The 14967-nt window shown below is 34.7% G+C and overlaps 1 protein-coding gene across 2 annotated transcripts in view; it reads right to left on the bottom strand.

The window, feature by feature from the left end:
* The window catches only part of LOC120636568 (protein spire), a 223195-nt gene that overhangs the window by 150247 nt on the left and 57981 nt on the right, over positions 1-14967 (bottom strand). For both annotated transcript variants that reach the window (XM_039908105.1, XM_039908113.1), the window contains exon 2: positions 10818-10855. In XM_039908105.1, coding sequence (XP_039764039.1) covers positions 10818-10855 — 38 coding nt within the window. The remainder of the gene's footprint in view (positions 1-10817; positions 10856-14967) is intronic.

Raw genomic sequence — 14967 nt, 5'->3', positions numbered from 1 at the left:
CCTCAAAAACATGAAATTTATGGAATAAAAACTAGAAGTAAGTTCAAGTATAATGTCGGTCGTGTTATGTATTTGATCGTAGGGTAGAACAATCTAACTGTTGCTATGATTACAAGCTATACCCTGAGACCTACTATTCCTATCATCTCGTAACGGTCTTAACAACACTATCGTATTTTGCTTTTAAGTTTATCGTTGAATTGGATTCCTAAGTTATAACATTTTCTTCTATAACTCTTACTTTAATCTACTCGCTCACTATAATCATAGATTGAGGTTAAGGTGAATATAGTAATTTAAATTTGCCTACAGATTATCTACCAGTATTTGAAATTTCTACATGGTGGTTTTATGTTTTTTTTTTCACTAAGATTTTACAACTACTTTTTATGGTAACTTTAAAATTTAATAAACTCCTTTCGTCTTAAAGCTGGTTGCAAGAAATAGATACTTAAATCTTTAAGTTTAAAATCCTATATTTAAACCAACGACCGCTCAGATTCAGAGTGGAATCTGAACCCCTAAATGGGTATTGGGACTCTTTTTGGTGGAAAAACCTCAACCAGCACTCCGCAGGTACAACCGTATTAAATTCAACTGAACTTTCAGAGGACCAAGTTCGAATCCCAGCATGCTCCCTAACTTTTATAAGTAACTAGCTGTTTCCCGCGACTTCGTCTGCGTTTGATATTGTTTTTTGATGTGGCATTAAATTTAGTCATAGATCTAAACATTTTAAAGTATTCAGTATCGCTAAGCCTTAAATGAGGGGATTGCTGCTGTCCGCCGAGGAGTTCTGTCCTCTATCTCCAACCACAGTTTGGGCACAAAATTAAAAACACATATTATAACCTCTATAGTACAAAAATAATTATTTAAATCGGTTATAATTTGTCGGAGATATGGTGTAAAATCGTCAAACACTCATCCTTTCTCCCAAAGGAACCGAGCTTAATTTCGGGATAAAAAGTATCCTATATTACTTCTAACACTTCCAAGAATATGTGTACAAAGTTTCATGAGGATCGGTTAAGTAGTTTTTGCGTGAAAGCGTAACAAACATACTTACATTGACATTTATAATATTAGTAGGGATAGGGATAGGGATGTGATTTTTAAGCAATTAAAATATCACTTTCTTCAATGGTAAAGAAAAAACATGCAGGCCTGAAGAGTTTTCCATAAAGTTGTCAAAGGTGTGTGGCCACCAATCCGCAGCGTGGTGCTAGAGCTTAAAACCTTCTAATAGCAGGAGACCCGTGCCCTGTAGTGGGCCGGTAATAGGTTCATACGATGGAGATGCGTTCAAAATATTAACTATGGATTATAGCATGAAGTAGTGAGCAGTAACTTATAGAAAAAAGCATAACCCCATCAAGGTAACGTAAAATATTTAATAAATGATGCTAATAAAGCAGATGCACAAATTACAAAGCCAGTAAAATTTTAAATAGTAGATTAAATAAACGCTGATTTCACCAAATATTGTTATCAAGAAATATCTAGACTGAACATTAATATCAAGTTGTACGCGAGAAAAAAACCCACGTAGAATAAGTAGTACCAATGCGGCATCAAGGTAATAAATTAAGCGTAAGGCTTCGAACCATTGCCAAGTACGAACGTGCCTGGAGGTCTCGGCGTAAGTTAGTGATTGCCCGCAATCGACATAACTTTCAACTACCAGTTAAATATAATGAGCTAACTTATCAGTAATCTTAAGATCTCTTCTTCCGCGTAACTCCGCATAGTTTATAAAGGTACACCGGCCTAAACGTGTTGAGAAATTATAAGGGTCGAAACCTCCCAATTTGTACGCAGAGTTTACAAAACACAGCTGTATAATATACATAGGCATGAGGCTTTTAAAGCGTTTCAATTTTACACTACGAAATTAAAAAAACAATCATTTTTGAATCATTTCAAATTCAACTGGAACACCTTGCGTCAGGTTATGTCAATTTATCGGGTCGTCGCACAAGTAATAATTATGTTTCCACCCTTAGAGTTATCGTAATGAAAAACTTGATGTTGATGCTGCATCATTACAGCATAACTTGAAGAATATACCTTCTTCGGGAATTAGCGAGTAAAAGAGGTTAGGTAAGCAACTAACTTCGATACTAATATCGAAGTAGCCGAAGCTCATTCATTTACCGCCTCGTATTACCGTTTCATAACAGGCAAAAAGAAACAATATTAAAGAAATTACGATCGGATATAAAAGCATATTCTTTCTACCTTGCCGACAAGTCTTCGACATGCGAGTTTGTATCACTTCATGCTAGGTACAATTAAAAGGAATGGTTACTTTAATTTTCATAGATCGCAGCATATAGTTTTGTATACATGTTATATTCGCACTGATTCGATTCATCATCATTATAATATGAACCCATTGCCCAGTGCGGATTGGTGGACTCCACACACCTTTTGAGAATATTATGGAGAACTCTCAGGGATGCAGGATGCAGCTAGTAATATATTAATTGCTGAAAAAAAAGATATTACTAGCTTCAACGGTTTTAGAAGAAGAAAGAAGAAGAAACACTTTATTGCACGTATAACATACAGGAAAAGAAACAGTAAGGAGTATACAGTACACAATGTAGACATGCAAATGCGGCCTTATTGCTGCAAGCAATCTCTTACAGGCAACCTTTGCAGATAGGACTTACAGCAAGAGAACGGGATAGTGCCAAGAGTGTTGATAGATATACATAAATACCAAAATGTAATGATACAAATACATATATAAGTTAAATAAATATACGTAATATATAAATATAAAATATACATGATATATAAATAGAAAATATACATAATATACGGTTTAAATTTGATTTGATTCGATTTAAATTTGAGAAATCGGCATAACGGTGCAGGTTGTAAACTTTTAGGGACAACATTTATTTGCCCGTACCACATCGCTATTAAAAGTAAGAAAATCAACTTTCATATTGCTTTAAGTCGTTTGCTCAAAAAATCAATTAATGCGATAGCGGTTTCCAAACCTTTAATAAAGTTTTAAACCTTATGAGTATACAGTTTTACTAATAAGAAATAGAAGCCGATTCACATATGAATGTACCGATTTTTTGATATTAATAAATTTAACATCATTACGAAACCATTTCCGGCCCACTACAGGGCACGGGTCTCTACTCAAAATCAGGTGAGGTGCGTTTGTTTGTGTGTGTGTGTGTGTGTGTTTGTGTGTGTGTGTGTGTGTGTGTGTGTGTGTGTGTGTGTGTGTGTGGTCGTGTGCGTGTGTTTGTGTGCGTATGTGTGTAAGTGAGTGTATGTGTAAACGAATGGATGTATACGTGGGTTATAAACATGTGCTTGTGTGTCTTTTCATGACAATGTATGGGATGCAAAACTCCGTTTCATAATAGTTCAATTTATGCAACCACTCAGTAAGCACTTTTTTGCAATTATGAAGTACTAATGGATAAATATTTAACTTACTGTTAATTATGTTGTAGAGATAAGTCGATTTTCTGGTAAATTGTTGGGAAGCAAATTTTATTGATATTCTAACTGAGAAGAAAGAGCGGCGCCAATAACCAATAAATAGGCTATCACCCCATAAACTTAAACAAAAATCTTCCAAAATACAAAACGCATACAATGCAGATGACGAGTGTGAACTTGCGGGTAAAAAATGTGCGATTGCCTTCGTCTGATGGATCAAGAAACAGCACCACACTCATGAAACTAACGTTGGTAAAGTTAGGACTGATGTTAAAATTAATTAAACGATGACACCTCAAAATAAACACAAAAAAGTTTTAATCAGTATCGATTTCACACTTCCAAGCATTGTCATTGTGACTGTACAGCCTCTATACATGTTACAAGTTTTGTTGCGGTTTAATAACTCGTAAAACGCCAAGTGTGCTCATTAAAGCGTATCACATAGCGTATCACTTTATTCAATTATGTCTAAACTCTCGGATACTTGCTCTGGTGAGTGCAAGAATATAAGTGTACCAAAGACTGGTTTACTTTTCGGATTTACTACAAGCGACTCCATTTTTAATAAAGGATAAATATATTATTTGTTGTGCTATATGTGCCAAGTGTAAGTAGATGTTTGACCAATTGATTTTGCAAATAGCCCATTTTTTTATGTAACAGACATGTTTTTGTGGAAGTTTTTATAATTTATATTAGATTTATACCTTATCCTTGAAAATATAAAACGCGTAGCGATTGCAAATTGCAATGAAACCCCATAAACGACAAGCAATTTAAACATCATTAGGGACGGCATGTCGTGGGACAAAAACCTACTAAATTATCTATCCAATTAAATACTTGGGGCTGAGGCTTCAGAGGCGACGCTGTGTAGTTAAAACGTTCTCACGAGCTTGCGGTTCAATCTAAGTAATGTTGTTACATTTTACAGCGTTCTTCCTACATTAATATTGCTTACGTTATGTATTACTACTGCAGCAACAGTTTCCAATGTTACTGTTATGAGTATTGTAGAAGTGCCATTAGTAGTCAAAGCAAATTAAGAATTTCTAAGAGCTGTACCATAACAATGTATCGATTTTAAGTTTTACAACACTTTCATGTGTTATTGAAAATTAGTCAGACACAAACCACTACAACTCTCGCATATTAGTTAGTAATAGATAAGATATAATTTTCTAAGATACGACTGGTTTCTCACGATACGCCTCTTTATGGAGAGGAACAAAGACCGAATAGTTTTGGTTTAATAGAAAAATCAGGGGTCCGGATAATATACTTCTTGACGCATTCATGTTACATTCTTATCAGATCTTTTGCATTTACAGCAAACAGGTGGTGTATAATTGAAATTCGCAATATCCCAAACGCATTTTAATGGGACAACAATGGGACTGGGAATGTTTGGAACAACTACCCATTGTTTTGCAGGAAGCAATTCAAACGAGGAAATAGCTAGCGTAGCGGAAGTTACATTACATAATTTATTTAGATAATCGCTAATCATAACGTCAAAATTAACAAAAGTTTTCTAGAAAACAAAAGAATTATGGAGTATGAACAAGACAATGAGCAGAGATAACATAAAACACTTGTCCATTTAAAGATGCTGAAGAAAAAATATGAGAAATGAAATTTGCGAACATGAAGATGAAAACAATTTACATAGTCCGAGAATGAACAAAGGTTTTAATTTAAGTGAGAAGATATATAGTTGCAATTAATAACTAAGCATTATCTTTTAGATGTTGTTTGTTGATAGTTAGACAAAACTAAGACAGCTTTATATAACTCAAATAATGTTAGAGCATAAAGCTCATTGCTGCAGTTGCATATTTCTGATAGGTTAGTGACCACGAAGCGAAGAAAATTATTCAAATCAGTCCAGAATTTTCGGAATTTGTTTTAATACACAGATAGATAAAAAATATGATAGTTTTACTCAATCCTTATTTCATGTTTATAGATCCTTCTTCATCCCTGTTCAATGATCTATTTTATCTCTCCTTTATAAGTTTAACGTTAGCAATTATTTAATCGTTTTAAATCTAAAACGCAAGATGAAAGTATCCATGGAACTTTATTACTCATTAAATAATCTTGAAAGATGAGGGTATCAAGATTATAACGTTACAAACTTTAATCTCGCATGTGATGTTCAAAGTGTCGCTAATAGCATATAAGCCAAACAGTGTATTTAATCAGTTAATAAGGCTTCTATGTCAGAGCTAATGCACAAACCAGTTATAAACGGGTCCCGACAGTAAACGACGAAGTTACCCGTTTAATACGAGCTCGATAATTTACTTACTAAAAGCCTGCTTTATGAATAATAACGGAAATTTATGACATTTACCATATTTATCAATTATTGTAAATTTTCTTTTGTACTTCAAGCTCGTATGAATATTGAGCAAAACAATAACGTTACAATGTTACAGTGTTCCACATCAACTAACTTCAGTGAAGGTTCGTTATTTATACCCTACAAAATAAGAACAGCTTATAGAAATTAAACCACGAAACAAAATAAAAACATATTTGTAAAGCAAAAATATATGATGCAAACTACTCGTAATGTTATAAGGCTCAGTAATGGATTAAAATTCAAGAGCTCGACCTTTTTAAGCAGTAGGTGCTCTTTAAAATAAAAGGCAAAAACCACATCGATATTAAATAAAAATAACAGTTGAATTAATAAATCTTCCAGTTAAGTAACTTTTTGTGCCACTGTGCCAGCAGACATTAAACTTTCTCAACATTTAACATTTGACACCGTATACGGTACGGTCGATCGCTAGAAAATATTCAATGTAATTTGCAAAATATATCAAGTGTTTGAGAAGGCGGGCAGGAATGATAAAGGGAGCAAATAAATATCAGCTAGGTTAGCGATAATCGATTTACTTTCGCCCGATCGATTCATATCGCAAAAAGTAGCCAAGCGGGCACTCAATCTTGTTGTTTCCTTTGCAAGATTTCCTGTTGGGTACAAAACATCACCATTTTGTAATGCCTCCAACATACTCAATGGAATCTGAGAAGGAATGTGTTGTGTTCGGCTGGGTTGCATTTCATTCACCGCAAGCTATGTGATTGAACTCTGATTGTATCCTTGAGAACTAGTTGCATAAACTACTGCAGAATCGTCAGCATGTGAACAATGGGTTATACAAGTTCGTGCATTCCTGACATTGATTTAAGTATGGCTTTGATTTCAGTTAATTAATTAACAAAATATTTTTATAATAACTTCCTCCACCGTCCGCGTATCAGTCTACTTTTAAGTATTTATATACTTATATAAATTCTTTTTTAGAACTTTGAAATAAGAACAACTCCGGAATACATCATTTTCATCATTAACACATTCATCATTAATTTCGTTCCTGATTATTGGTTGTAGCGTGATGTTATATAGCCTTCCTCAATAAATGCACTATCTAACACAAAAAGATTTTTTTCAATTCAAAAGAGTAGTTTTTAAGATAGGCGCCTTCAACCAAACAAACTCTTCAGCTTAATCTTAATATATATAAATCTCCTGTCACGATGTTTGTCCGCGATGGACTCCTAAACTACTTAACCGATTTTAAATTAAATTGGCACACCGTGAGCAGTCTGGTCCAACTTAAGAGATAGGATAGCTTAGATCTTTAATTATAGTCGCAATTTTATTTTATTGCAAATTATTTGTCTATAATTTATTGAGAGTCACATGTTATATATATACGAGTATATACTACTGTACTCATTTAAGGCTTAGCGATACTGAATACTTTAAAAACAAAATCTAACGCAGACGAAGTCGCGGGCAACAGCTAGTTATATTATATAGATTTAAATTATAAAAAAATAGTATTTTATTAATTTTAATACAGAATTACTAATGTAATATTTTTTTACAATAGCCTGAAACTCAACTATTTTAGATTGAAAAACTTGAAATCTTTTTATAATAAGCCATAAATTAAATTATTCTAATGTTATAAGCTAAATGTTTAGGAAAAAAATTATGGGTCTGTTATGACACCAATAATTGTGAAACCATCCCGAGAAGTGACTTTATCAGTAGTAATCTCAGTGATCCCATTTGATTTGGAGAACATCCATAATTTTTATGAGTAGAAAAGATGATAAAGATATCATTGAAATGCAATGACTGGCAATGTGGCCATGCACAAGGTAACGATTGTAATCTTTAGTCTTGAAAAAGGCCTACGGTAAGTAGGTTTAAAGTAAATCTAATTATCTAAAGTATAATGACTTCTAAAAGATTTTTTTTCTATTTGAATAGTACAATTGTTGTATAGGTGATAAAGTAATAAATAAATAAATATACTAAAACAATACACACATCGCCATCTAACCCCAAAGTATGGGTGCTCAGATGATTATTTTTTTATAAATATAATACACATATAATAACATTTATAATATACATAAATAACACTCATAATATGCAGATCCAGATCCAGACACTGAAAAGCATACATGTTCATCACACAATCATTTTTTTCCAGTTGTGGCAATCGAACCCACGGCCTTGGACGCAGAAAGCAGGGTCCATGCCCACTGCGCCAACCGCAGCTGTTAAACAACATGCTAAGTAAAATTCGTACTTTCAATATTTTAAGTAATTTTTGGGCGAAAATAAGCCTATTTAGATAAAATTGAAATTAGATCAGTATAAGCCATTATACACCCAAATTTATCCAGGTTTAATAAATAGATCTCTTTCAAAATCCAAAAATAATCTGAATACAGGTAAAGAATTAAAATACAAAATAATAAAAAGTAAACAAGAATCGTCACGAGTCTAAAAACGAGGGAGTTCTGTGCTTAGATATACAACGTCGAAACAAGGAAACGAAATCGATACAGACTTTTGAAATATAATAAATTTAAAAACTGATTACACCGAAATGCACACAGGGTTGAAAAAGACACACTCTCTTGCACATTAAAAACAATATATCTAAATATTTTAACAGGTTCTTATAGAGAAGAAGCCAATCACATGTTGATCAAAAATTAAACAAGACTTGTAACATAACGGAACTCTGTGCTGAAACACGGTGCGGTACACGCAGTAAATCTTTATGTATCTTACACGGATCCGACCAAGGTGCGGCCTCTGTGTGTGTGGTCGAATCATAAATTTCGATTACGAGCCCTCGCGGGTTCACACGCGTTAAGACTAACAGTCTCAACGATTTCCTACCCTCTTCGTGAACCTATTGCGATTTCCCCTCTACACAATGTAAAAGAGTATAACTTTTTAATCCTGCCGAAAATGAAACATTGGAATTATAGATTAATCCAGTATTCAAGAATAATTTTTTATACATAGTTTATGGACGGGAATAATAAAATAAAATGCCATCGAGTAATTAAAATATTTAAGTACTACACCGACGGTTATAAACCAGTTTTTTCTTCTTCAAATGCAAAGTATGTTATCAAGATGGGTGTCCGTTAATCTAGAAAATATTCCATAATTCGAAGAATAAACAACATCATTCATCACACAAACATGTACCAGTTGTGGGAATCGAACCCACGGCCTTGAACTCAGAAAGCAGGTTCGCTGCAGACTGCGCCAATCGGCCGTCGAAATGTATATGATACATAAGTTATATGGCTTACAGTATACTGTTTACATAACTATTGCGTTTATATAAAAATATAGAGTTTCTTCACTCGAAAGATCTTTAAGGCTCACATTTCAACTAGGCGGTCGGGAAACCCTAAAATTAAGCCAAATATTACAAAACAGCGTTCTGATACTGTAAAGCAAACAACACGTTTGTTTAATTACAAAATCATAAGTTACCAGATAACACAAGTGGGTCACCCTGATCATAACGCCCTTAGGGATTAGAATCGCAATATGGACAATTATCTAATCTGTACAAATTGACAAAGCAAAGAGTGATAAAACGACTCAGCTCGTAAACCCACACAACTCCTTATATGAAAAGGAATTGTTGGACAATGCAGTAACTTGAAAGAGTTTCGCATATTTTTCAAGATCACTTCGCGAGCATAGTCACGACTTATTTATAGTGTTGTGCTTCTCCCAAAATGAATCTTACATCATAAAAGAATACCAGATTAAGTATACCCTAGTAGCTTTAATTTTAAGATAACGAAATTAACTTCCAATATGTACCTATATTCTGGAACTGACTGGACGGATTCTGCCAGATTTGCCAGCCAGATCTGCTCAGGTTTTTTGTATTTTATTTTTCAAAACTGGTAACAGTCAATGAGATTCATGAGAATAACAACTATAAAAGAGAAAGACTAATCAACTAACAAAACAAAAGTTAATATTTAATACCTGCAATAAATACAATAATATTTATTACTATACACTGAGAATCTTTTGAATTAATCTTCTGATTTAAAATTTTTACACGGTGTTTCCCTATCTAAAATAGGTATTTTAGATAGGGAAACACCGTGTAAAAATTTAAAATCAGAAGATTAATTAAGCACACTTAAATAGTATTTCGTAATTCCGTTTCACGTTGTATATATATAAAAACCCAGCCTCTGCTAAACATTCATGTCCATCACACAAAACATTTTCAATTTTTGGGATTCGAGCCCACAGCCCTGTACTCATAAAGCAGGGTCACTACCCACTGCGCCAATCGGCTGTCAATTTGTTGTTATAGATGCAACATACATACAACTTCATCATCAACTCATTACCGACTCACTACAGGGCACGGATCTCCTCTCAGAACGCAAGTGCGGATTGGTAGACTTCACACGCCTTTGAGAACCATATGTAGTACTCTCAGGCATGCAGGTTTCCTCACGATGTTTCCCTTCGCCGTTTTAATTGTAGTGATATTTAAATTGCTTAAATTAAAAACGCACATTACTCCGAAACGTCAGTGGTGCGTGTGCGTCTCGAACTCGGTCTCCGAGTAATGAAAGCCGAAGCATTACATACTAGGCTATCGCCGCTTTGCCAGAAACATAATCTGTGAAAATTTCGACAGTCCGACTATCACGGTTCATGAGGTACAGATGACAGAGAGACAGACATCTGAGTGTTAGTAATAGGGTACCGGTTTATCCTTTGAGTGCGGATTCTAAAAAACTAACAGAATTCACATCACTAAACTTTTAAAACTTTTTGCTCCACGGTATGTTATTATTTGCTCGGCGCTTTGTTATATTTGCTCAGACATGAAAGGAACACCGATGTCACTCTTTTCCCAGCGTCCACTCAGCAAGTCACCACTCACCGCACATTAGCGAGTGCCATATTTAGACATCGCATCAAACAAAGCTAGTACCAAATTGAGACTTACCTCATGCTCTAATTTGAATTTTTCTCTGCCGCTGTCATCTGCAACAAATACAACAGTTTTTAGAATTGTACGTACTATATAATATTATGACAAAAAGAACCGACTTTGCTATACAACTAAAAAGCATCAAATAAATATTTTTTGCAAGCTTTTTATGTTGGTGACGAGAAAAATTTAGAAAATTACTAGGGATATGTCATATACTTAGTATTCAGTTTTATATATTATTTAAACGTAGAAGGTGGAAATATTACATTGCGTAAGTTCAGTTCACACTAAGCAAGTTTTTATATTCCTACGAATATCATGTCTTCTAGTCGAGAAACTCTCTCCATATAAATGACGCGTTATAATCTATCTCGACTCTATTGTCTAGTTACAGTTACATTGTACCTATCTAGATAGCAATTCTATCAAATTATCTTATTTAATGTTTCTGGTATAAGCGCGTTACAGTCTACTAACTGGGGTTTCTTTGATAGATGGCAGATTTCCTTCCGAGGTCACCGACAGCCGGGAATGACTTCATGGTGAAATATGTCAGTGTAAAACCTCGGGGACATACAAAATTCCAAATATTATTTCACCCAATCACTAAGCTTGTGCTTGGGCCGCCGCTTGTAAATTTAAGTCTGGAGCCAGACTACCGTCAGCCATTTTAGTTGTTTCTTTTTTTACATAATTTGCGGTTACATAATAATGTGTAAATCTTAGTTATGAAGCGATGAAGCGCTTTAAGCCCAGTAGGTAGAACTTTGACTTCATTTCAGGGGGGCCGAGTTCGAATCGCAACCTCGTAACTTTTCTAAATAATGTGCGTCTTAAAATATGAAAATATCACTTGCTTCAACGGTGAAGATAAACATCACGTAGCATCATCATGCATAGGTTTCTTTGTGATGCCACTGTGCCAGAGAGTTCTACGTAATTTTCTCAAAGGCGTGGGGAGTCCACCAATCCACTGGGCCGGTGTGGTGGACTACGGTCTTAACCCCTTCTCATTGTGGGAGGGGGCCCGTGCAGCCGTTGATATGATAATGATGTTTATAGATGTTATATAAAAAAAAGAAAATGACGGCCGAGTAGTTATGCAAAAATAACCGATGATACAGCCTGAGCGCGATGTTCGAGCCTTGCCTTTAGCCGATATGCGAGCAACTTTATTTTTTCTTTTAAAAAAATCTAAAAATAACCCAATGCCCACATTTAAACAAAGGACGCATAAAGCCAAAAACAAAACAAACAAAATGACTGTGCCTTATATTCATTAACCACTCTGCCGCGGCGAAGATGCCTCACACATTGAACAAAACAAACCGCGCGGATTCGCAATATGCAAATAAGTGCCGAGATTTATTTAACAGTGACAGTATATTTGCGGAGTGCGTTCACCCGCACGAGCGTGACATAACGATACACATATATGAGCATTACGGCTTTTAATATGAAGGTCTCCGCCCACTGCATATATATATATTACTTATGCCTGTCTATTACATTTTTTTTACTGACGCATACAACTCCGTTGGGGGAAACGGATAGGTTATAATGTGGGATTTGGACACATCAAAAACGGTATGTTGCTCGATAGACCTACGGGTGAGGATACCTACCTAGATTTCTATAACTTCCGTGTCGACTCGCCCGACTGCCTGCCATACTCAAAAATTGGACTATCAAATACAAAAAAGGTTTAATAAATCGGGCAGACATTTTCTGAGTCCAGAGCATTCTAACAAATAACTTTTATTCCTTATTTAACCAGCACTGGCAGTGTAATATTAATAAATCCTGTTACACATAACGCCAAGAAGGTCGACAAATTAGATCAACAAACAAAAAGTATGTATTCGACTGTAATATTATCTGTTAGTTAGTTAAAAATAAATGTATAAACATACATAGACATTTGAAGCATGTAATACTCTTAAATAATAAATACACTTTGCTCTAACTGCTTTGCATAGATAGCATTTCTTTCAATATATCTTACGTATCTATACGTATCTATACGTATGCAATAACACTACCAAATTGTACCTTCAACCTAGGTTATTGTGTGTATGACCTAGGTTACTCTATCGTATTTATGTTTCTCGTATTTTCACTGCGATGTGCGATCAAATTGTCATATTATAATTGTGTACCTTTTAGGCAATGCGCGGGAAATACTCAAAATGTATGGTCGTTAGTAGCCAATAATTATATTTAAAGTGACGTTTTAAAAACACTTGATACGTTGTTATATGAAACGTTTAGATAAAATTTTGTGGGCGTTAACGAATCCTCGTTAACGTATCAAGTGTTTTTAAAACGTCACTTTAAATATAATTATTGGCTACTAACGACCGTAATTATTTTTTAGGTATTTATGAGTAGGTAGGCTCCTTTTTTTAGGTATTCAGAAGTAGTTTAACTCGAGACGATACTGGCAGAGCCGGCCCCGATACATGAACGGATAGGCTTTGCAGCCGAAATAAGCACTGCGGTAGCACTTCCCCGGTCGAGTCCTGTCCCAATAAGCTCTACTACTACGGAGTTACGTAACAGGCGTCATTGGTATTTGTAGATATAACCGTCACCACGAGACTTTCGTATCCAGTGCGCGTGCAACTTAAAGCTGCTTGGCCATAAACATCATTAGTATGCTACGGTCATGTTTAGTGACTTCAGAGTGCAAATTCAACAATTAGATAAACGAAAAACTAAATCCGTTACATATTTGAAAACTGTATTTAGGGTGACCATTCAGATAATAAAAAAAGATTAAATAGAAACTAATTTGATTCCCCTGTACTTTATCTTAGTCTAATTAGGGGCTGGACTTTATCACGCTCTATCGTTACAGCTCCCAGAACAAATCAATTTAATGTTTGGAAAAAGTAATTTATGTATTTTATATGTTATATTTTTCGTGTGTTTTTGTCAATTGTATGTTATAAATGTAGCCAGGCGAGACGAATAGTGTAACTGTAATGTCTCTCTGGGTATGTAAATAAAAAAAATTAACAATGATGTAACACTACAGGGCACAGGCCACTTCTCTAGTAAGAGGTAGGTATTTTTAGAAGAATATAGTATTTTAGAGCTAAGAACCTTATAGCACAAGATAAAAAGTACACAAGATACATATAATTAAACATATATAAAATATGTATTTTTAAAAGAGCTTATTGTCGCATAGCTCGTCCGGGAAAGTTCTAATACTATGCTTATTTCTGCCGCAAAGCAGTGTTGCTCGCACATGAGGCTAGCATCTGTGCCTTATGGCCACAAGGCGGCACTATGTGTTCTTTGCATGCAGTACGAAGTGGTCAGTTCACCATCACGTAGGCAGTTTACTTGGTCCGTCAATTAATACTTTATAAATATTTTTATAATACTAGCTGGTGCTCGCATTCTTCGTCGTCGTTAAGTACGGTTTTCCACAAATTCCGTAAGAACTTTTAAAATAACTATACGCTAAAAATCGAGTTGATTTATTGCTTAGTTAGGGCTTTAAGGAAGGACAAACAAACAAACATACTTTAGCATTTATAATATTAGCTAGGATTATATAAATGTAGATAATGGTATAATGGTATTATGGTTTATAGCAATTAGGAAAACAATTTAAACGTCCGCAATGCTTCCGATAACTAAGCGCCTGGATCCGGATCCGGTCAAACCCGGAGGTGTGGTAATCCTAATCGAGAACTGTTACGCGAGGTAATTCGTGTAATCGCATTAAATCGTTATGCCGGTGATTTTCGGTGATTTGTAGTTCAATGCACTTGTATAGTTAAGTTTAAAATTCAAACTTATAATTTAACGGTAACTAAAAAAAGGTATATCGGTATTATCGTTATATTTCGTACTCATTCCGCGACACTTATTTAATAACCACTAAATTTTTCCGAACCTATCTCCAAATATTGTTAATCTTTTAATTACACTTCAGTGTAGTAGGTTTTCACAATAAAAAACCAAATGTAGATTGAGTATGCGATTGAGTATGTTTTTATTGTTTATTTTGAAAACATTTATTATATCAGCCTTCTACCGTCCCAGTTCTAGATACAGAACTCGTACTCTACGGTGGGCTAAGCATACTTTACACTTAAAAGTCGTTACTTTTAAATGTAAAGTATGCTTAGCCCTAAGTCTAACT

This window comes from Pararge aegeria, chromosome 3 (assembly GCF_905163445.1).
Source record: "Pararge aegeria chromosome 3, ilParAegt1.1, whole genome shotgun sequence".
Lineage (NCBI taxonomy): Eukaryota > Metazoa > Arthropoda > Insecta > Lepidoptera > Nymphalidae > Pararge > Pararge aegeria.
The sequence above is the reverse complement of the archived record's forward strand: the minus strand, read 5'-3'. Positions and strand labels throughout refer to the sequence as shown.